This window comes from Notamacropus eugenii, chromosome 2, assembly GCF_028372415.1.
Source record: "Notamacropus eugenii isolate mMacEug1 chromosome 2, mMacEug1.pri_v2, whole genome shotgun sequence".
NCBI lineage: Eukaryota > Metazoa > Chordata > Mammalia > Diprotodontia > Macropodidae > Notamacropus > Notamacropus eugenii.
Window position 1 is genome coordinate 393,602,748 of NC_092873.1, and position 24,355 is coordinate 393,627,102.

Genomic DNA, 24,355 nt, shown 5'->3' on the forward strand with positions numbered 1-24,355 from the left:
TTTAAAATCCATCTATAGCACACTGAAGGCTCAAAAGCATTAGAGGAACTATCATACTTGGATCCTATTAGTGATGTTTACAATTATAGAAACACAAAAAAATGTTACACTTTCTATTTGTGTCCTCCAGACAAAATATTCCTGAAACAGTGTGACCGAGCTAGGTCTCATGCCAAACTTTCTTTAAATGTTTTTGCTTTGACAGCTTCCTAGTTTTTTGAGGCAAAAATACTATTCATAATTTTCTGCCACCTTTCCTTCCTAGTATTTTACAAATGAATTTGTTTCCTAAACTGTCATCACTTCTACTTGGTAAGGAGATAGCATCTACATTGGCTCAAGTGGTTTCTAGGTTCATTTGTTATCGTTACTATGGTGACTGCTTTATATCAGCTACGTTTTTACAGGAAAGAATGATAATTAAGGCCATTACTAATGCCTTTTTTCATTTTCCTCCCCCTTTCTCCTCCCTCCAACACTAACAAGTATTTTGAAAATGTCAGTACGAACTTTATGATTATGCTGTTTATTCCATTTATTCATTTATCTCCATGAAACTTATTAACCTAGTAAAGAAGTGACTAAGCCAGTACCTTTCTTCATAAAATGCAGCTTCTACTTAATTTTAATTATGAAGCTTGATATGTCTATATTCATCTGTATTCCTTAGCCTAATCTCATTTAAAAGTATCAAGCATTTTTTTAAACAGAAAAATCTCTTAAAAAGGTAAATTATTCTTAATGATGTTTACATGATGAGAGTTATACCTGGTCAAATTTGGGGAAGAGTACAAGTAGAGTCTGCCACACTCTATTTTTCACTCTGTGCTGCAAAGAATTCACATAATAACGTGTTCTAGACCTGGATACCAGTTCATCCTGAAAAGAAATTCAATTTTCATGTTATAACACTAAGTTTAAAAAGCACTTACATGGTTTGTGATCAAAACTAAAAGAAGTTACAAATGCAATTTGCTAGAGCATAAATCAATGTACAATGTAACGCGAAATCCATCGGCCTACCACCACCTTTAGGAAAATAAATTCATGTACAACTACCTCAGAAAGGAAAGGGAGAGGAAGGGGAGAATCAAATAAGCTCTAAAAAAGAAAGAAAAGAAAAAGGTAACAAACGTAAGACTTCATCTTTTTTTTAACAGGTACACACAGAAGTTCAACTTGTCTGCTTCTAAAATTCAGAAAAATAATGAAAATTCATTTGTTAAATGAAATGAATGACATTAAATATGCCTTAATTTCATTATCAATGATTAAAGGGAAAGAAATAAGAACACAATAAAGAAACTTTAGGGATTATTTAACCAAACTTCACTGTACAGAAAAGTTAAAGAAAAAAAAAACTTCCTCAAGATTATGAAGCTAATTTGTGGCAAATTTCCAACTAACCTTTCAGTCTAGTGATTTTTTTTTTTTTAACTCTACCACCCTAGCTCAAGGCATTAATTATCTAAGGTATGCAGAGAGAGAAGAAATGGTAGAGGGAAAAACCACACATGACAGATGGAAGGACAAAAAGAGAAAAAAACAGAAGGGAACAAAATTTGTGGAACGGTACAAAAATTTTTAAAATAGTAAAACTTTTTTTAAAATGAGGTACAACAAGAATAAAGTCCAAATGGGTACATGATTTAGGTATAAAGATTGATACCATGAATAAACTGGAGAAGCAAGGAATAGTGTATTTATCAGATCTATGGAGAAGGGAAGAATTCTTTACTAAAGGAGAGATAGAAAGCATTATGAAATGCAAAATGGATAACTTTGATTACATTAAACTGAGAAGTTTTTGCACAACCAAACCCAATGCAACCAAAATCCGGAGGGATGTAGTAAATTGGGAAAGAATTTTTACAGCTAAGCTCGGGGATAAAGGCCTCATTTCTAGAATATATAGAGAACTGACCCAAATGTATAATCATACAAGTCATTCCCCAATTGATAAATGGTCAAAGGATATGAACAGGCAATTTTCAGAGGAAGAAATTAAAGCTATCTATAATCATATGAAAAAATGCTCTAAATCACTATTGGTTAGAGAGATGCAAATCAAAACAACTCTGAGGTACCACATCACACCTATAAGATTGGCAAACATGACAGAACAAGAAAATGATAAATGCTGGAGAGGATGTGGGAGAGTTGGAACACTAATTCATTGTTGGTGGAGCTGCGAGCGCATCCAACCATTCTGGAGAGCAATTTGGAACTATGCCCAAAGGGCTACAAAAATGTGCATACCCTTTGACCCAGCAATATCACTACTAGGACTATATCCCCAAGAGATCATAAAAATGGGAAAGGGTCCCATATGTACAAAAATATTTATAGCAGCACTCTATGTAGTTGCCAAAAACTGGAAGTCAAGGGGATGTCCATCAATTGGGGAATGGCTGAATAAATTATGGTATATGAATGTAATGGAGTACTATTGTGCCATAAGAAATGATGAACAAGAAGACTTCAGAGAGGCCTGGAAGGACTTATATGACCTGATGCTGAGTGAAAGGAGCAGAACCAGGAGAACTTTATGCACAGCAACGACCACAGTGTGTGAGAGTTTTTTCTGGTAGACTTAGATTTTTGTAATAACACAAGAACTTCTTACAAAAAAAAAAAATCCCAATGGTGGATCTCAAGGCAAAATGCCTTCCACACTCAGAGAGAGAAATATGGAAGTCACTCACATAATGTAGCAGATCATGTTTGTGTATGTGTATGTGTTTGTGTATCATGTTCTGATTTGTTATATGATTTCTTTCATTTATCTTAGTCTGACTACATAGCATGACTATAGTGAAAATATACTCAATAGGAAAGTATATGTAGAATCTATACAGAATTGTATGCAGTCGTGGGGAGGGAGGAGGGTAGTGGGGGATAGATGGGGGGGGATAAAATCGCAATTGTATGGCAGTGATTGTTAAACATTAAAAAAAAAAAAAAAATAAAATAAAATAAAATGAGGTACAAAGGAAGAGGGATGTGCATGGCAGGAACACAAGGAAAGAGGATACATCTAAAGAACGGAAGAGACCAGACCGGTCTGAATCAAAACTCATGCATAGTTATTTACAGGTTGTCTCCTCTAACAGAAAGTGAGCTCCTGGAGGACAGGGAATGTGATTTTGCCTTTCTTTATATCCCAGGGTTTAGAACAATGATGTTGTTCTATCATTTTTCAGTCACGTCCATTCTTCATGACCTCATTTGAGATTTTCTTGACAGAGGTAATAGAGTGGTTTAATAATTTCCTTCTCCAGCTCATTTTACAGATAAGGAAACTAAGGCACACAGGGTTAAGTGACTTGCCCTGGGTCACACAGCTAATAAATAAGGAGTGGATATGAACTCAGGTAGTCCTGATTCCAGGCCCAGTGATCCATCAACTGCGCCAATTGCCTAAGCTGCTTGTATAGGACAATGCCTGACACATAAATGAGTGCTTAATAAATGCTTGCTTTGTTGATTGACTAAATTTAATAGAAAATTCCTTGAGAGCAGAAATCATATTTTATACTTCACCACAAGGTGCTCTACATATAAGTGTTGAAGCCTCATCTTTTCAGAAGAAAAGTACACAAAAATTCTGGGGAGCTAGCTAAACTCTTCCACAAGTTTACAACAGGTGCCATGAACTTCTTACTTGAAAACACAGACAAGATGGGAATCAAAAGAGAACCAGAAGGTGGAAGGGAGAGACAGACAGCTTACTGTTTCACATCAATCCCTTTCTCCACTATTTCACCCAAATTTGTCTATCAAGACAATGGCTATCAAAAAAAAAAAATCTTAAATTTGTTGCTCTGGTTTTTTTTTTGTTTTTTATGAAAACTAAAGCCCAAATGTACAATACTGTATCTCTGACCATTCGGACTGTACACTGTAACTTCACTACATTTGCTGAGGTGCAGTCACCCAGGTCAGTAACCTTGAAGGCATCCTCCATTCTTCCCTCTGCTTCACTCCCATATCCACTCAGATGCTAAGTCCTGCTAATTCTACCTCTGTCTCTTCTTTTCCTCTCCATCCACTAGCTACTACTATACTTCAGGCCCTTAACACCTCTTGCCTAGATTGCTGTAAATGCCATCTAAGTGACCTTTCTTCCAATATTTCCCTTCTCCAATTCGTTCTGTATATAACTGCCAAACTGATAATCCTAGAACAACTCTGACCATGTTATTCCCTTCATGGTTTTAATGGTTCCCTAACGCTTCAAGGACAAAATACAAATTTCTTTGGCATTGAAAGTCCTTCAGTCTCCTTCTAACCTACTGTTCTAGACAAATTTCATACTAATTAATAAACTAGTATTTATTAAATGTACCTCCTACATGCCAGACACTGGCACTGGAGATACAAAGGCAAAAATGCTCTACTTTTAACAGAGAAGACCATATAAGGTGGTTTCTAGAGAAAGGGCATCAGGTTAAACTTCATGTAGACTGAGTCTTGAAGGAAATAAAAGATTCTCTGTGATAGAGGTGAAGGAGTACATTCTAAGTATCGGGGATGACCAATGCAAAAGCAAACAGACAAAAGACAAAGTGCTGATTGCAAAGAAGAGCAAGAAAGCCAGTTTAGTTGTACCATAAAGAGTGGGGAAAGAGTAATATATAACAAGACTGGAAAAGCCAACTAAAGCCAGACTGTGAAGGCTTTAAAAATCCAACAGAGGAATTCCCACTTTCTCTTGGGAGTTAAAAGGAAGCCACTGCAGTTTACTTTGTAGGGACGTAATATGATCAGATCTGCACTTCAGGGAAATAACTTTGGCAACTCTGTGCAGGATGGATTGGAGGAGAGAGATACTTCATAGAATCTAAGAGCCGAAAGGGACCTTTACAGCTATTTAGAAATGGACGCTACAACCTGTCCAATAAGTGACTGTCCAGGCTCTGCTTTAACACCTTCCACTCCCTCTCAAAGTAGCCAATTCTTCTTGTGCACAGCTCTAACTGTGAAGAAGTTTTTCCTGACTTCATGTCGAAATGGGACTTGAGGTGAAGAGACCAAGTAACAGGCAGTTATAAGAGAAGGAACTCAACTATAGTAAAGGCTATTTCACTAGTAAAAACTCATGACACATGCATGAGATGCAGGGGAGGTACTCCCTTTCCATTCATACCATGTTCTAATCTAGACAACCTGGCCTATTGATTCCTATACCTGGAATGCTCTTTCTCCTAACTTCCACCTGTTAAGACTCTTGGGTAGCTCCTTTCAAGGCTCAGATCAAGTGCCACCTCATACAAGATGCCTTTCTTGAAAGCCCCAGTCATTAGTACACTTACCCCACCAAACCTCAAAGTTACTTGGCTTATTCCTTCTACACATTTTTAATTTGCACTTGGTATTTCTCCTCAGTAGTATATAAGCTTGGTGAGGTTAGAGACTGCTCCATTTCTGTACATGCATCCTCAACATCTAGTCTAGCAACACACACACACAGAGCAAGAATTTCATCCTATTGAGCTGAATCACTTTATTATTCTGTTCCTTTCTGAAATTCTACCAGAAGAGAACCAGACCTGGATCCTGGAAAATGCCAAATTTCCTGTATTTTCAGAATTATAAAGTATGAAAGTTAAATCACTCTCTCTTCACAAAACAAGTCAATGACAGTCATTACTGGAATTCACTTGTCTAAGCAATGGGGAGTCCACACCACAGGACCCAAAAGCTGCTACCAACACATCTCTGTCCAACAACCATTTAAAGGGTGAAATAGAAGCCAGCTTGATGCATCTTTACTACCTCTTTTTTCACAAGATCTTATACTTACTCCCAAAGCAACTAGAGCTGAGCATACAGTTTTAAGAAATTTGCCAACTTAGCTACACTGATTATTTTAATAATGGGAAGTTGTCATCATGTAATACACCAGTAAGAATTTATGTGGAAGCAAATCCTGACATTTTTCTGAAAATCCACAAGCCAGGGCTTATAACAATACTTTTATATTTATGCTGTCTGTTTTATTTTTAGATATAAAAACTAAGTTCAGTAAAACAATTTTGCGTAGCTTAGTAATTACACTAATATTAAACTGAAATGTTTATAAATACTAAAACTAATTTCTTCTGGATTTAGAGGTTTTGTTTTTTTTTTCATAATACTAAAACGCACTTTTTGCCTATGTGAAAATAATACACTTGCTGACTGAACCTGCTGGGTTAATATACCATTATATTATCAGTCCTTTAATAAAAACAAAGATTTTTAAGTTATCTAAAAGGTATAATAAAGTAAAATCTTTACTTTATCTAGTAGCTTGATTGCAAGATCTTCTATAAACATCTTGTGGGAAATATTTGATCCATCCAATAAACAAAGGAATTTGATAGCGCACACTCTCACATAATGGTCATCTCTGTTAGTACTGGAAAATATATGTATTGAATAATATTCAGTATACCTTGAATGTGCAGGAAACAAATGAAACTATTTTGTCAATACAGTATTTAAAAAAACTGGTGAAAAAAATTTTATCAGAAGTCTCACATTTAATGAAAAGAATTCTTCATAACTGCTTAACAATGAAGATAAAAAGAATCACGCTTCTGTCAATTGGAAAGTATCAATGGATCAACACAAATCCACCTGGCCACCTGGTCTTACTCAACATTCATATTCTATTAATACTGGAGAAGTATCACCTTCATAAAATAAGGAAAACACATCTGATATCACAGCCAAGTAACTGTATACAAGACTGTAAATACTCCTTTTCTCAAGTAACTGGAATGAATATCAATGATCACAATGGCAAGCATTTTTCTATATTAAAAAATACAAGGTACATCTGGCAAAGGGATTCTATATTCTTGGACTCCTTTACACTCTATCTGAAAAACTATGAGTAGAGCTAAATATAAGCCATCTTAACAAAAATGACTGGCAGTTAATTTAATGAATTTCCACATCTCTCTATTCTAAAATGAATGAGTATATATCATTTTAAGTTAACTGGAAAATTTTACATATGCTATACTCTACCACAACGGTTCTTAACCTTTTTTGAGTTATAGGTAACTGGCAGTCAGGTGAAGTATATAGACCTCTTCTCAGAAAAAAGAGTTGTTTTAGTTTGATTTTTTAATTCATAATTGAAGGAAATTCTAATTTCTATTAGAGGTTATTAAAATAAGATGGAATTTTTTTCTCCATGTAAGTTCATGAACTCCCTGAAATCAATCCACAGACTCCTAGAGGGTCAGGGGCCCCAGGGTAAGAACCCCTGTTCTACAGACTCTCTCTTGTTTAAAACACAAAGTCTTTTTAAAAAGCGAATAAATTTAGCTCCACGAATAATGACAGATATTCTACAATGCACCTGGGAAGATCTTTCAAAATAATATATTTTAATGACTATAACTTTTGGTTTTACAAAGAAAAGTGAAGAATGATGAAATTCATTATTTCTCACAAAAAAATCAAAAGTGAATAATACAATACTGTTCTCTTTTTGGGGACAAAAACCATGTAAAAAAGACGAATGTCAGAAATTTAAGAGAATAATTAGTCATAAAATGTGAAAATACTATTCTGAAACTTTCACAAGGCTGAGTTCACAGGATGGATAAGAAAAATCAGATCTAATCAGAGATAAAAACTTTTAAAATGTTTCAGACACATTTTGATAGAGTATTAATCATTTAGCTATGTCATCTGTAAATTTTCATAATAAAGAAAATCTAAAGAATAAATCATTTTAGTATATTCTAAAGGGGCCAAAAAAATCTTCTGTAGTCAGTCATTTTTTTCATTCTGGGTTTTTAGTGCAATGGTTATGGTACTGAAATTTTACATAATTGGTAATAGCAACCAAAAAAAACAGTTTTCAAAGAATGGCAGATTTAAATGTGTTTTTTGAAAGCTGGCTTAAACAATATTGTTCCTTATACATAACTACTGCTTAATAAATTTTAATTGAATTAGATCACGAACATACTGTGCATATTCTAATAAGGATATAAGGGCTTCTAAGGAAGCCGATAAAATGCCTACTGGCTTTGGAATAACATGCAGAAAGGGTTCCATCTCACTCTCTCTGGCTAGTATGAGGGTATAGTATTTGTTTAACAGGAAGGAGAGGCAGAGCCACTGATCGTGAACATACTGTACATTTTCTAACTTGTATATATTCATATATATATGAAAAGGTGTCTTTTCATAATAATAAAGGAACAATAATAAATAAATAATAATAAAGGAACATAAATAGGAAACCATTTATGTTAAGACGAGAAAAATATTACGCATATTTACTTTTCTGTGACAACATTTGCTGCACATTCATGTCCAAGATTTTCTATGAAGGCATGTACATCCTGTATAAGCCTTGACAAATAAGAGAGACAAAAGAATATTTTTAGAAGATCAAAGTACAAAATAACTCCAAATCTAATAGTTTTTATTTCTCATTTTAATAGCTTCAAAACAAGGAAAAGCAATGTAAAGTAACTGGCACATGTAATTCCACCCAAATAAGTATTGAATGTAAATATTATAGTATGGAATCAAATGCCTTTACCTTTGATCGCGTCTAAACACAGTTCCAAAGACACAGCTTTCAATAACAAGTTCAATATAATCTCTAGCACTCGAGAATGGATCTTGGGATAGAACCAAATCAGCTGAAGGAGGAACTATCCAGGACCGACAGCAGTAACTTATCAATATATTCAAGACCCCAGTCTTTGTTGTGGACATTTCAATTATCTTATATATAATCTGGAATGAAAATACAATTTACTTCCTTGAATTTTTGCTTTCAAAGAAATCAGTGACTATAAAAATACTCGGTGAGCAGCCTCTGATTAAAGCTTTTTAACAGAAGCTGCAGTATAACCAACATCAAATGTGTAAACAAATCTATTCGATGCCTACAGACAGTTCCAAATGAACATCAAAAACAGCACCAAAAAGATCACTATGGTTTCCTAATTTTCAGTTTTTTTAAGTAGTGATAATCATCTAGAAATCTCCAAAAGAACAAATTCCCTCCTCGAAATAGGAAAAAATGAATAAATAATCCCACACTTTTCTGTAAAAAGAAAACTTCATGGCATACTTAGGTTAAGATTTCCTTTCTAATCATTTAAAGCCCCTTACAGCTGGTTAGTTACCTTTAAGTTCATAACTGAAAAAAAGACAACATAATAAACTTAGTTGTAGCTTAAAATTTCTTATCTACAAATGATAACCACAGAGGCTATGCTTTAAAAAAACTTTTTTTTTTTACCTCCTTTATTTTTGAATATGCCTGGCCCTTGATTCTGGCAGCAATGGTAAGAACTCCGATGTCAAAGACAAACTGGACAAAAGCTTTTAAATTGGACCAGAATATCAGCTGTGTGTTGCTCAAAGAATATATAACTTTCCAAGCCATATCAAAAGACTCAATGCAGAGCGATTCTGAGGAGTAAAGAAGCTTTTTAAAAAAAGGGAGAGATAATTATCAGTTAATTTCAAAACATTTTATAACTATTTCTATAGGTAGACCTAAATTGAAAAGTCTATCACTTACCTTAGGAACCAGTATTTTCATGCAATGAAACACTGGTACAACTTGATCAGAAGGAAGGATAGTAAGGGCTTCTAAGGCAGCCTGTAAAATGTCTACGGGCTTTGGAACAACATGCAGAAAGGGTTCCATCTCACTCTCTATAGCTGGTATAAGGGTATGGTATTTGTTTAACAGGAAGGAGAGGCAGAGCCACTGATCATGAATATACTGTGCAACTACTCTCCCCCATCCCTGGGAAGAGGATGATTCTTCAAATAAACTGTAACAAAAAAAATACCATTACTATCTATACCTATTTATGACAAAGTTTTCTTTTTTTGCATATACAGTACAAAGTTCTCATAGAGACAAATTTAAACAAAATTAAACATCACAACCACCAAGTTCCTCTGCCTATGAGAGAATCACCTAAACTGAAGAAGCCCAATTGCATCATCAGCTGAAGGGAAGAAAATATGCTAATACTATTGCCGTTTAAGACAAATACAACTACACATGATCAAACCAAACTGATGTAAGCAGGGCTGGGTTAAGATGAGTATCCAATTCAATTACTAAAACACCAGGATAGAGTTCTGGATTTTAAAAATTTCTAATAGCAATAAAAGAAATATTTCAAGAACATCTTAAGCTAGAAAGGATTTGGTACAAACCTGTTTTGTTCCTCAGCATGTGGCTTTCTCATTATCTGGTTGAGGTGAAAAGAAGAAATAAATTTTTCCAAAATTCCAGTATCTAGGGCATCAAGATGCAAATCTGACTTCTGGGAGAAGATCCTACAGACCACTGCCAAACACGCCATACTAACTACTTTCTGAATCTGTACACCTAGTTTTGGTTCCTGACAAGGAAAAAAAATTTTTGTTTTAACACAAAGTCAATTCAAGTCCACTGTGTCTTTAAATCAATAATAAGTCCACCTCTCTACAATTTCCACCTACTTCTCTCACTTCTGCTCTCTGGAGAAAAGGAAAAGAAACACCATCCTTCCTGACTACAGAAGATGACTCACTGACAAACATACCCCATACTGCATGGTGCCTTAATCACACAGCCCTAAGTCACTTAACAAGTGCTACAATCAGGAACAAAATCCTACTCTCTGCCAAGAGATCAACACTATTTAATAATATTGGTTAACATTATAAGATTAGTTAACATCTATACAGTGCCTCAAGGTTTACAAAACCTTATCTCATTTGATCCACACATTAACCTTCTCAAGTGCTATTATTATTCGCAGAGTACAAATGAGGAAACTGAGGCTGAGAAGTGAAGTGGCTTGCTCAGGGCTACATAGTTATTAAGTGACTGAAGCAGAATCTGAAATAAGGTCTTCCTTACTTCAAGGGCAATGCTCTACCTATTATGCCACCTGCTACCCTCCTCATATCACTGTACACATCCAAGTGTGTGCAGATCCTAAGATTCCAACATGTTTACAAGAATCTCACTTGTACCCACTCTATCATTCACATTCTCTGTCAACTGTGATTCCTGTGCCTTTCCTCTAAGATTACCTTCCAGCTAATTATATGTGTGTTATATATGTATGTCTATTCTATTTCTAGTTATGTTTTTATGTACTTAGTTACTTAACTCCCCTCCACTGCAATGTGAGCTCCTTAAGGGTAGGGACAGTGTTTTGCCTTTCTTAGTACTCTCAGTGCTTTGCATAATGCCTGGCATTGAGTACGTACTTAAATAAGCATTTAGTTAAATGCTCCTTGAATTCAATAAATGCTTGTTGACTACCTGTGTACAGACATAAATCATAATCTGTAATCTACAAGTTTGGGTGGCCATGAACTCATTTTAGGAAGTATCAGTTGTGACAGCCTTAAAAAGAAAGACAGAAGGAAACTGCTAAGAAGATTCCAAGGACCATAGGTGTCTTACAAGTTTCCGACTAGACATGTCTGTTATCACACAGCTTAAAGGAAATGTTTAAATTTTCCCTATCCCAAAGGGGGGACAAAATAACCAATGTCTATGCAAATCATTTTGATGTTAAAACCCTTTTGCAGTAAGGAATTTAATTCCTTTATATGTACTATGACCCTTCATAACCTTAAAAAAGTTCAAAGAACTTCAAAAAGTGAAATAAAAAGGACCCTTAAAAATTAAATATTTTAATGGTACCTGCAGCGTACTAGAAAAAGCACTCAATCCGGCATCAAGAAAATCTAGGTTCAAATCCCAACTTTGATGCTTACTACCTGGGTAACTCTGGGCTACTTCTCTGGGCCCCAAAATGAAGAAATACAAGGTTGAATTAACTCATAATCTTAGTAACAGATTAGAAAATTATTCAAGAAAGATGTTTCATCACTGTAGATGGAAACTTTATTTATGCTAGCCACCTGGTCCAGTAAGAACAAAGAGTTAACTGATACATGTATATACACTACAAGAAATTACATCATTAAATTTTGGAAAGAGAACATGTCCATCTTTATAAAATTATAATAATTTTCACGTAGTCTTTATTTTATTACATAACTAAGGGAACTGTTTTATATTTATACCCATTAGACACAAACAAAATATAATTTTTATGGAATAATACATTTTTAAATTAAATGTTTTTTCCCCTTGTCATCAAAATACAATGTGAAACACTGAAAAGAATGCTGCATTTGGAGACACAAGACTCCAAATTCCCAGTTCAATTCCCAGTTTTACTACCTGCTGTGACTTAAAAGTCACCTAAGGACTTCTCTGAGCTGGTTTCATCATCTATAAAATGAGAGGGTTTGGACAAGGTGATATTCAAGGTCTTTTCTAAATCTGTTTCTGACTCTTTGATCTTACTGGTCTAGAGAGGTCCATGGATGATGGATCTCAATGAGTTCCTGAGAGTATATGGAGGATGCTTGAAGCACAACACACGTACAAGGTCTTGGTGCCACTGTTCTGAGTGGGAATTCTGGGTGAGTCAACTTTAAATAAGAACACTGTCTTCCATTAGAGAGTCTTGGAACTATTCACAGGACTTTCCCATCCCATGTAATTTCATCCTTACTACAACCATGGGGAGTCAGGTTAAAAGCACTGATAGGTAAGAAATAGGCTCAATGAAGCACTGCTCCTAATAATGCCAACAATAGCAACAAGTAACATTTACACAGTAATTTAAGGTTTATGAAGTGCTCTGCAATTATTATCCTAGTTGATCCTCATAACAACTCTGGAAAATAGGTGCTATTATCCCCATTTTGCAGATGAGGAAACCGAGGCACATAGAGAATAAGTGACTCTTTCCCAGGGTCACACAGGTAGTCGGAAGCAGAATTTGAACTCAAGACTTTCTGACTCCAGATATTGTGCCACTTAGCTTATAGCCTCCCTAGATCTCAACCTGGGGGTCATGACACATCTTCCTTCTCCTAACTCAGTCATGCTTCTTCACAAACCTATGTGACCACCTACATTCTTATGTTATCATAGGTCAAAGAACCATAGATTTAGAGAGGAAAGACACTTTCAAAGACATATAGTCTAATCCTTCTCTTCCACAGCTGGAGAAACTGATGCCTAATATAGTGAAATTAGTCATGAGTGATTTGTAACTTGAGTCTTACAATTTTGTAGTCATACCTCTGTTCTCAAAGTCATTTTTACAAAGCACATGTCAGACCATGTCACTGCCCCACTCAATAAATTTCACTGGCTCCCTATTTCCTCTAAGATCAAAAGTAAGCTCTTACATTTGGCTTCGGAGTCCTTCACAGCCTGGTTCCAACCCACCTTTCCAAGCTTATTACACGTCACCACCGTTCCTGTATTTATAGTTCATCCAAACTGATCTTTTTGTTCTCCCTCTCACATGACACTACATCTTGTCTTTCTGTTTCTGAATTAAGCTGTCTTCCATACCTGGAATGGACTGACTGCCACTTCTAAAAATCCTTTATTTCAAAATTCAGCTGAAGCACTATTTTCTGCATTAAGCCTTTCCTGATCCACTCAAGTGCTAGTGCCCTTCTCTACAACAGTAAATTCAATTTGTTTCTATTTTGCTTATTGATGTGCATATCTCCCTCAAATGAATTAAAGCTTCTTGAGGGCAGAGACTGCTTTGTTTTTACCTTCATATCCTCAGCTCTTAAGCACAGTGCCTCAAACAAAGGTGTTGCTTAATAAATGCTTACTTTTTAACTGAGTAATTGTTGCAGTTGGATCTAATAATACTTCTTGTAAGCTACACCATGCTCACACAAAAAAATTACATTATTAGAAAAATTACCTTTTCACTATTCAAGTTTTGCAGATGTAACATGGAGGCATTTTTTAAAAGGGCAATGAATCTCCAAATGGAGTCACTGTTTTTCCGACCAAACTTTCCATGTAAATTCACAAGTTCAGATAACATTGTTAAATATAAGTGACAACGTTCTAGATCTGAAACCTAAGACAAATAAAAGATATATGTAATTGGTATTAAAATATCTCTAAGAAAAAATTACAAGTAAAAATCAAGATTCAGTGACCCTTCACAAATGGATTACATATTAAAACAAAAGCTAGGAATCATAATCAAAGATAAAAGATCTCATTTTTACAAACATTCACACAAACAAATGGATCACTGGGGGAAGAGAAAGCCAATAATCATTTGGCAAAAGAGTTGGATGGTATGTATCACCCAAGTTCTTACATATAAAAAGACTTGTTTTTAATAGATTTATCCAAGGGCAAAAATGTGACATATTACTTCAGTTTAACAACACAGCTGTCAGGTTATTCCATTAAATACTTACAGTACTCAATTCATTGGTAGTCAGCCTTCTAACAATAAATTCAGAAATACTTTCTGTAGTGGACATGACAGAATTCTGAAGAAGAGTTAGTACTCCATCTGTACCAAAACAAAAAGTACATCGCTCCAGAAACATCAGAAATTTAACTAAAAATATCATACTAAACTAAAAATACTATGGGCCAGACATTATATTAAGCCCTGGGGATTTTTAAAAAAGTCTAAAAAAAAGTCCCTAAGGAGTTTACAATCTAATAAGAGAGAGACAATATGCAAACAACTATGTACAAACGAGATACAAACAAGATAAATTGGAAATAGCATTAGAGAGAGGGCACTAAGTAAAAGGAGTGGGAAAGACATCCTGCAGAAGTTGGAACTTTAGCTGTGATCACAAAATTTATAAAAACTGATGCTGAGTACATCATTATGCATTACAATAGCTGTCCATACTGGACCCCCAGTGTAAAGAAGCCACAAACTAATAGTAGATAGAAGGAAGCAATTTCTTTAATAAAAGAATGTTAATTTAGTGTCCCTACTCATCATCAAAGGAAACAGGATATTAATTTCTTCTTCATTCTTGTCTAGATGACATTCATTTATTTAAACAGCCTTTGTATACTAACTATCATATGTATAAATACTCTTAGTTACTTAGACACTTCTAATCACACAGGATTGGCCTAATTTATTATGAGAGAGAATGCAACATTCAGGGGCACAAGGCCAGGTAATAAGATGCAAGGCAGACAGAACATCGTAGTTCTTTTTCTTTCCACCATTAACACTACAGTCCCTACACAACCTCTCTATCAATATAACACTGCAACACTGACATGTTCCCTATACTATGTAACCTTGGATGTGGTAACTTTGCTAAACTTTTCTTTTAATAAAAATGAATTAACTATTTAGCTAGTAATTTTACTTTATAGTAGAAAAACTGAAAGATTTGGAACACAAACACACAAATTTGGCACCACCCTCCTAACCCCTTTGTAGAAGGCCTAAGAGACTAACATAATAAAATTTTCCTTCATTTATATATAAACACTACAGCTCAGTCTTCTTTTTCAAGAAAAGTTAGGAACAAGAGCTAACATATTCCCCACAGTGTGCAACAGAAGAATGAGAGTAACAGACACACAGAAAAAGAAACACTAATTAAATAAGGAAGTATACAGAGAGTGACCATAAAGTAAGGGGCCTGAATTTTGTGGCAGGCTCATGGGCTCAGTCTCATTCTTTAATAGTCATAACTTGTATACCTAAAAAATTGTTCTGTAGTAGCAGCAGTCCAATGTTTCTGTTCTTAATGATTAGAAAAAAATGTGCATAGCCCTTTTTAAACTAAAATGCTTATTTGGGTCAGGTCCTGACATCATATGAAGACTACAACTGAGAACACAAGGGAGAATAACCCAAGAGAGCAAAGAGGTACATGAGACAAGTTCACAGCCTTCATTCTCCCAAGTTCACCAAAGAGGTATAAGGTAGCCAGAGATTACAAGCAGTAGAGGGGCCACACTGGACCCATGACTTCAACCTAGAGAATGCCAGGTTACTTTTTATGTTTAGCACTGAGAGAATTCGAGGGTTTGTAATGCTCTCTCAAAATGTCAAACATGTTTTCTTTAAAACATAGGTATTCCCTAACAGAAGAAACTCCTTCTGACAAAGTGTTTTTGTTGGTTTGCCTCACTGATGCTCTCTTCTTATATCACCTGAGTTCTAAATGATGCCTTCCCCACAACAATATAAGCACACCTTGCATGAAGTTTAATTAAGCAAAATCAATCAACACCTTGGCCATGTATAACATGACCCATTCTATATCTCTATTCCACAACCTCTCTGCTGAGGCAGGAGGGATCCTTCAGTGCTGCTGTCACTAGTCACTTGAGCACAATTGAGCACAGTTCTGAATCTTTCTGATGTTGCTTTTCTTTATACTACTGTGGCCACCATGTAAATTGCTATCTTCTTCTGTTTACTTCACTTATGTAAGCTTCAATTCAAAGTCTTCCCAAATTTCTCTAAATTATTCACATTCATCATTTCTTGTGGTGCAATAAAATTCCATTATAATTACATATCATGATTTGTTCAGTCATTCCCCAATTAATGAGCACCCACTTTCCTCAGTTCTTTGCTATCACAACAAGAGTTGTTATAAATATTTACTAATATTTCTTATTATACAGAATTGGAAATACAAATCAGGGTCTAGTCAGGTCCTAAAATATACTGCATATGGTAAAAGTAAGCTTGATTTAACATGGATTTAGGTCTTTTTCCCAATAATGCTACAATTATAAAGGAATATATTGTACATGTCCCACTTCCAAGAGATAAATCCCTAATAAAAACAAGTGGCCTTAGATAGCTATATACAAATACACAAGCATAGACAATAAGTAAAATGAAATGGAGATCCTAATACAAGGAAACAGATTTGACCTCAGGCATTACTACAGTTTGGTGACAGAAATATGGCTCTAGTAAGCGTAAACCTTATTCAAAAGGAATGAGACAGGTAAAGGCAGCAGTGGTGGAAAGTGCACAGCATCGTATATTAAGAAAGATATACAGAAACAAGAAACAGGAAGGAGGAAAAAGGTAGAAAGAATCTGGGTAATTATCAATGAAAACCAAAACAGAAGTGTCATCAAATTATACTAACCAATACCAAAACAGAGGTAGCACTGTTAGAAGATAATACTACAGCTCATCAGGACAAAAAGGAAACGCCTGAGTTCAAACAACAAATCACAACAAAAACATGACATAAGAGAGATGGAAAAACTTCAAATATCGGGTATCTGCAGAAGCTCTCTATGCCTAAAACAGAGCAACTAATAATTTCCTCAGTGATAATTTTATCCTTCAAAAGGTAGAGAAAGCAACGAAAGAAGTTTATTCAGAATCTGATTCTCACCAACCAGAACAGAACAGAACTGTTTGTTAGAGTAGAAATTACGCTGGCTAGTCAATAAACATTTATTAAGTATATACTATGTGCTAAGCACTGAGAAGACAAAGAGAGGAAAAATCACTGGGGAATACAAAGAAATATAAAAAATAGTCCCTGCTTTCAAGGAGCTCACAGCTTAAGGAGGGAGACAACATGCAAACAACTATGTACAAACAGGCTACAGACTGGATAAACTGAAAGCATCGTACGAAAGACACTAGAATTATAATGGATCAGGAAAGACATCCTGTAAAAGGTAGAATTTTACATGGGACTTCAAAGAAGCCTGACAATAGTTAATGAGGAAAAGAATTCCAGGCATGAGCAACATCCAGCCAGGGAAACTGCTTGGATGTGAATGGAGAGATCTTCAATGGGAAGTGACTACATCAATTTAGAGAATTTATGCTAAAGTGAAGGAAAGTAAGGCAGTTTTGACATGTACCCTAGACTTTAGGAGAAGATTACAAAAATTCAGAAAAAGAATAAGTGGAACTCATGGACCAAGTCAACTCAATACAATTAAGTAAGAAGAAAGTGAAGTTGGTGACCTTGCACAGCTCTCCCTCACTTAAATCAAAGTCAAAGGCAACTCATGTCATCATCTTGATGTCATGGTCCCCTTCGAGAACGAAACAAACACAACAACAACAGGCATTAAGTAAGCAACAGCATAATGTGCAAGGCCCTGAGGAGACAAATAAAATGAATAATCACCTAACTTCAGGAGCTTTTATTCCACAGGGAGGATACAACATGAAAACGGTTAAGCATATACATTATAATTTAGGATGTTATGATTAATAACAATTAACCCTTAGAGGAACTCTCTCTTGAGAATGAAATTTTGAAGAGCACAAGAAAGAAACAATTTTCTAACAATAAGGAAAAGGAAAAGTTGTCTAAAGGAAACGGTCTTTTTAAAATATCTTTAGAAAATGGACATCAAGGAGATGAGAGAGAAAGAATACAACACAGAATGATCCTATAAAAACTGTCAGGAGAGTTAAATGTCAGAATGAGCTGATAAAAATGCCAAGAGCAAAATATATTTTGTTTTGGGAGTTTTTATATGCTAGGTCAATGAGGAGGATCAAAAAAAGGACTGGGATAGCCCTTTGCATTGGGGTTCATGGGATACTAACTCACAACAGCCATGTCAACTCTCATTTTGCTTGTTTTCTTACAAGTAGAATAATCTCTGACTTATATGGAGTGAAAACCCAAGGTCAGTAAGGAGCAAATAAGAAAACAGAGCACAGAGTCATGGAAGAGTTGGATGTGGAGTCAAACAAGACTCAGTCCAATCCAGTTCTGCCATTTTCTACCTGTATCACCTCTGGTAAGTCATTTAACTTCTCTAAACCTGTTTCTTCACTTGTAAAATAGGAGAGCTGGACTAGACAATTTTTGAGGTACCTTCTAGCTCTAAATCTGTGCTTTATAATCTATGTCCCAGATAAATCAAGGCCTGGCTAAATTACATTCTAGAATACTTGAAGACCTGTCAGATATGAGTACTGACCTATCAGCAATCTCTGAAAGATTATGAAAAATGGGAGAGCTGATATAATATTAGAGAAAGTGTTACCCCTTTTTAAAAAAAGGAAAAAAGTATAATCTTTAAATTTTAGGCCAGTGGGCTTGTCAAAATTCTAAAGCCCATTACTAAAGGAATCACTGGAAGCCTTTAGAACTGGAATCAGTGATTTCTAAAAGTTCATACTGTGCTGAGTTTTCATTTTTGACAGGGTAACTAGACAAGAAGGATTATGAGAATAACATAAATACAATATCCCTAGATCAGCAAAGCAAAAGCAAATGAGTGTCTCTAATGCTATCCTTAGAGACAAGACAAAGAACCAGAGTCTAAATATACCTCACTACAGTAAAGTGTATTTAGAACTGGTTGAATGATCAGTCCCAAAGATTAGTCATTAACAGGCAGGTGCCAATTTGAGAGGTCTATAATGTTCTGTATAGCACTTCTATCAGTCATTTGAACAAAACAACAGGCAGGTTTGTCAAAGCAGCAGATGACAAAAAGCTCAGAGAAATCACTAACATGCTAAATAACAATCAGGATCCAAAGATATCAATCTCTGGGCCAAATTAACTGAAATTAAAGACCAATAATGTAAAAAACTCAGGAAGCTTGGTGGTGCAGTGGATATAGAGTAAATATGGTGGATATGGAACTCAGGAAGACCTGAGTTCAAATCTGGCCTAAGACCCTAGCTATGTGACCCTGGGCATCCTGATTGTCTTAGCTGCCTCATCTGAAAAATGAGCTGGAGAAAGAAATGGTAAACCACTCCAATATATTTGCTAAGAAAACTCCAAATGGGATCACAAAGAGTTGGACACAGCTGATGCAAATAAATATAAAACAAGTATAAAACTTGATTTCAAAAAATCAACTTCACAAATACTGGATGGGAGTGTGCCACAGCTAGACAACCACTTCTATGAAAAAGATCTCAATGTTCTAGAAGGCTGTGAACTCAAAATTAATCAACAATGCTCTGTAGCAGTCAAAAAAATCTGTTATAGGCTGCATTTAAAGGTAGTGTTCAGAACAAGTGAGGTGATAGTACTCCTGAATTCTGCCCTAGAAAAATCACATCTGGAGCACTGTTTTTAGTTCTACGAATAACTTCTTAGAAATAACATCAAAAAGCCAGTAGGCATTTAGAAAAACCAGAATAATGAGGAAAATGGTGAACAATAGAACAAGGGCAACTAGAAGGAACATGACAGACATCTTCCAGTATTTGAAGGATTTTCGTATGAATGTGAGATGAGCCTTCCACATGGCCCTAGAAAGCACTATAAACAGTAAAGATGGAATTTGAAAACAGGTAGATTCAGGCTTGACTGAAGCAAAGAATAAATTAAGGGCAATGATAAAAAATTAGTCTCGAAAAGTAAGCAGAGCCAGATTTTAAATGATGAGCTAAGGATTTTTAATTTGATCCCAGGGGCAGTAGGGAGCCATTAAAGCTCCTTGAATAGGAGAATGACAAGGTCAGACTGTGATTTAGGAAGACTGACTTTGGCAAAAGTAAGAAACTAGTCACAGTATTTACCATCTCCCAAAATATGCTGTGGGTTCCCAAAGATAGTAAGGTATATAGGGAGAAGCACTGGCGTGAACTCAGGAGATGCAGGTTCTAGTCCCTGCTCTGCCTCTACATTGTGCAGCTGTGAATGAATCACTTAACCACTCTCTGGGACTCAGTAACCTTCCCTATAAAATCAAAGCATGTAACTAGAATATCTCTAAGAGCCATCCTATCTCTAGGAATCATTTTTCATACATCATTCTATGAACTCTAAGTCCCATACTTTTCTACCTGTTCCTTTACTTATGCTGTTTACTTGACGCCACGCCTTAAGCTTTATCTACTGAGTTCCAGCCAATCCTTCAAGATCCATTTCAAATGCTATCTTAATATAATCTTCCCAATACCTCCAAGAAGTAATCTGTCTCATCTGAGCCCCCACATCCCTCTGACCTTATACTATCTTGCACATTCTATTTTGTATTACATAAAGTCACTTAACCGCCATTTGCCTCAGAGTTCCTCATCATGTGTGTATGTGCGCGTGTACACCCTAGAGAAGGAAATGGCAAACCACTCCAGTATCGATCCAATTTTCTAATGTTCCAAATTAAACTGACCAATTTTAAATAGAAATAAATAACCAACTATGACACATACTCACTTCTCTTTTCTATGACCCTGATTCTTCTACTTTCAATTTCATTAGTATCTCCAGAAAGGTCAAGAGACTAAGTAGGTAACAGGTGAATTAATGCACCTAAATATAGAAAGTATTTTGAGAGCTTCACATGATGGCCATGAAGCAGGCCTTTAGATGTAAAGTTTCCACTCTGCCATTTATAAGTTGTATAATACTACATAAATCACTTTTAACCTGTCATTTTCTTCATCTGTCAAATAAAGATCACTAACATCACAGAGTTGTGTGAGAATTAAATAAGATAACATAAGCCAAATTATAAACAGAAGCTATTATTATTCCATTACTTTAACGGATCTGTGATCCAATCAAATTCCCTCCTATTGTTGGGTTTGTCCTTCTTTCTCGAAGAGGACCATGACATCAAGATGATGACACGACTTGCAGTTGACTTCTGTGACTCCTTTCCAGATAAATGAAATTCCCTCCTATAATGAAGCCTGAACCCATCTGTGCTTTCTCATCCTATGTAACACTTGTCTTTACAATGTTTCTCATAAATTCTCTGCAGGGGTCCACCTAAGATACTGGGAGCTATCCACTAGATCTCTAGATATCACATACATACCATTAGCACTTACGGGATATCCACCTGTTATCCCTTCCTTTTAATATGTGGTCAGACCATGTTATTTTCTAATCACGTGCACCTATGATGCTGTCTTCATACCATATCCTTGTGGATAGTATTTGTTGGCAACATGCTACAACCTACACTCTACCAATACCCAACATTCATCTGTGTATTGCCCTTTAAATGATTTATAATTTTGATTCTTTGGAGTCTGCAGCATTTCACCATTTTTTACTATGCAGAATCACCAGAACAGTACTATTATTAAAAAGCTGGGGTTTTGTTTTAGGAAGAAGTTTGGGGTTATGATAAGCACTGTGCAATCTACCAAATACAATGCAATTTACTCTGTTCCTCTTCGGTTTTGAGTCACTTCCCTGTCCACCTGTAGCATTTGTCCAAGATCTAGTATATGAGTGACATAAGAGCACACTGTTTATGTAGACCATCCATCCACTTGCTTGGTGTAGTCTGGATAAAAAGCTACACTACATCTTCATCTATGTGACTTTTCCTTTGGGGATCATGAGGCCAAACTCTTCTGAGTGACAGGCTTCTCTTCAACATTCCAGGTCCTGATGCAATCAACACAATGTCATCTGCAAACAAAAGTACCTGGAGAACTCACCAGCTACAGGGAATCCCTCCATGCTATCCACCATTCAAAACAGCAGGAAACACCTTTGGTAAGCACACATACTCATTTCAAACAAAGTTATCTCTGCTGTTCCATCTTTCAAAGAATATTTTAGGATTTTAACATATGCATGGGAGAAGCTTTGTGGGAAAAGAGCCATAAGGGTGGTGTTTTGTTTTGTTGTTGTTTTTTTACCAAACCTTTTTTTATAGTTAGCAAACAATGAGCAGAAGAGGATCTTATATACTCTAAACCCTTGCGTCAACTAAGTAACCGCAATGAGGTAGTCTGCTGTAGAACAGTCTGCCTATTCCTAGTGCACACTTTTATAATATGTTTAATAATAAGCTATTTTTGTTATTAAATAATAATTTCCCTCACTCACAACACTGTCTGGGAAAATAACTCTCATGAGCATCTCTTTTTATTACTCCAAGAAAAAACAATTTCCCGATACTTGTAACTCATAAGAACTTTTAGAAGGAGTATATATAGAGAGATGGCACAGATGAGTTCAATATGAAGGGATGAAGGGTGAGAGCTGAATATTAGGGGTGAGAGGAATGTACTGGGAGAAAGGGAAAAGGAAAGGTAGAATGGGGTAAATTATCTCACATAAGAGAGGCAAGAAAAAGCTTTGGAAGGTAAGGAGGGGAAGTAAGGAGGAGTAAACAAATCTTACTCTCATCAGAAGGGATTCAAAGAGGAAATAACAAACATACTCAATTGAGTATAGAAATCTATCTTACCCTAGAGGAAAGTAAGAGGGGAAGGGGATAAAAGAAGAGGGGGAGAGGGTGTGTGATAGAAAGGAAGGCAGATGGAGGAGGGGGTAGTCAGAAGCAAAACACTTTTGAAGAAAGACAGGGTGAAAGGAGAGAATGGAATAAAAGGGGGGAGGGTCAGGTCAAGAGGATGGGGAGTTAGTAACTGTACAAATAATTTTGAAGTAAATTTCTCTGATAAAGGCCTCATTTCTCAAATGTATAGAAAACTGAGTCAAATTTATCAAAATAAGAGCCATTCCCCAAATGATAAATGATCAAAAGATATAAACAGTTTTCAGATGAAGTAATCAAAGGTATCTATATCCATATCAAAAAATACTCTAACTTACTACTTACTGAAGAAAAGGAAATTGAAACAATTCTGAAGTACTAGCTTAGGAAAGAAGTACTGACTACAAGACAGAAAAGGAAAATGAGAAATGTTGGAAGGGATGTGGGAAAAATGAGGCATTAATGCACTATTGGTGCAGTTGTGAGCTGATTCAACCATTCTATAGAACAATTTGGAACTATGGCCAAAGGACTATAAAACCATGCACTAGCAGTGCCACTACTAGGTCTGTATCCCAAAAGAGACTAAAAAAAAAAAAAGGACCTATGTATACAAAAATATTTACAGTAATTCTTTTCTTGTGACAAAGAATTGGAAATTGAGGGGATACCCATCAACTGGAGAATGGCTGAACAAATGGAATACTACTGTGCTCTAAGAAATGATGCACAGGACACTCTCAGAAAAGCCTGGAAAGACTTGAATGGGCTGATGCAAAGTGAAACATACTGTGTACAAAGTAACAGCAATATTCTAAGATGACCAGCTGTGAATGACTTAGCTATTCTCAGCAATACAACAATCCAAGACAATTCTGAAGGACTTATAATGAAAAATCCCCAGAGAAAAAACTGATGGTGTCTGAATACAGACTGAATCATACTTTTTCTTTTTATTTCTCTTGAGGGTTTTTTTTTTGGTCTATATTTTCTTTCACAACATGACTATTAAGGAAATGTTCTGTATGACCACATATAAGCTTCATCAAATTGCTTGCCTTCTCAATAAGGGAGGGAGGGTTGTTGTTGTGTTTGTCCTTCATTCTCAAAGAGGACCATGACATCAAGATGATGACATGACCTGCAGTTGACTTTGATTTGAGTGAGGGATGGTTGTGCAAGGTCACCGATCTCACTTTCTCCTCCTAAGCCATCTAGGTCCAGTGGCCTGATATTCATCAGGACAGCTGGAGATGGCCCAGGATGTAATGTGAGACCCTGGCACTTTCAGGGTAAGGTCTTAAA

The 24,355-nt window shown here is 35.8% G+C and overlaps 1 protein-coding gene across 5 annotated transcripts in view; it reads right to left on the reverse strand.

Moving 5' to 3' along the window:
- The window catches only part of TARBP1 (tRNA guanosine 2 -O-methyltransferase TARBP1), a 92,573-nt gene that overhangs the window by 29,436 nt on the left and 38,782 nt on the right, over positions 1-24,355 (reverse strand). For 3 of the 5 annotated variants that reach the window (XR_011975424.1, XM_072647513.1, XM_072647516.1), the window contains exons 13-21: positions 14,317-14,414; positions 13,803-13,964; positions 10,207-10,394; positions 9,554-9,812; positions 9,269-9,457; positions 8,558-8,757; positions 8,293-8,364; positions 6,283-6,403; positions 769-879 (exon numbers count right to left, since the gene is read on the reverse strand). Coding sequence is in view for 4 of the 5 variants with exons in the window: in XM_072647513.1 (XP_072503614.1) it covers positions 769-879; positions 6,283-6,403; positions 8,293-8,364; positions 8,558-8,757; positions 9,269-9,457; positions 9,554-9,812; positions 10,207-10,394; positions 13,803-13,964; positions 14,317-14,414 (1,400 nt within the window). In the remaining variant the exon portion in view is untranslated. The remainder of the gene's footprint in view (positions 1-768; positions 880-6,282; positions 6,404-8,292; positions 8,365-8,557; positions 8,758-9,268; positions 9,458-9,553; positions 9,813-10,206; positions 10,395-13,802; positions 13,965-14,316; positions 14,415-24,355) is intronic. The other 2 variants (XM_072647515.1, XM_072647514.1) reach the window with 1 other exon arrangement.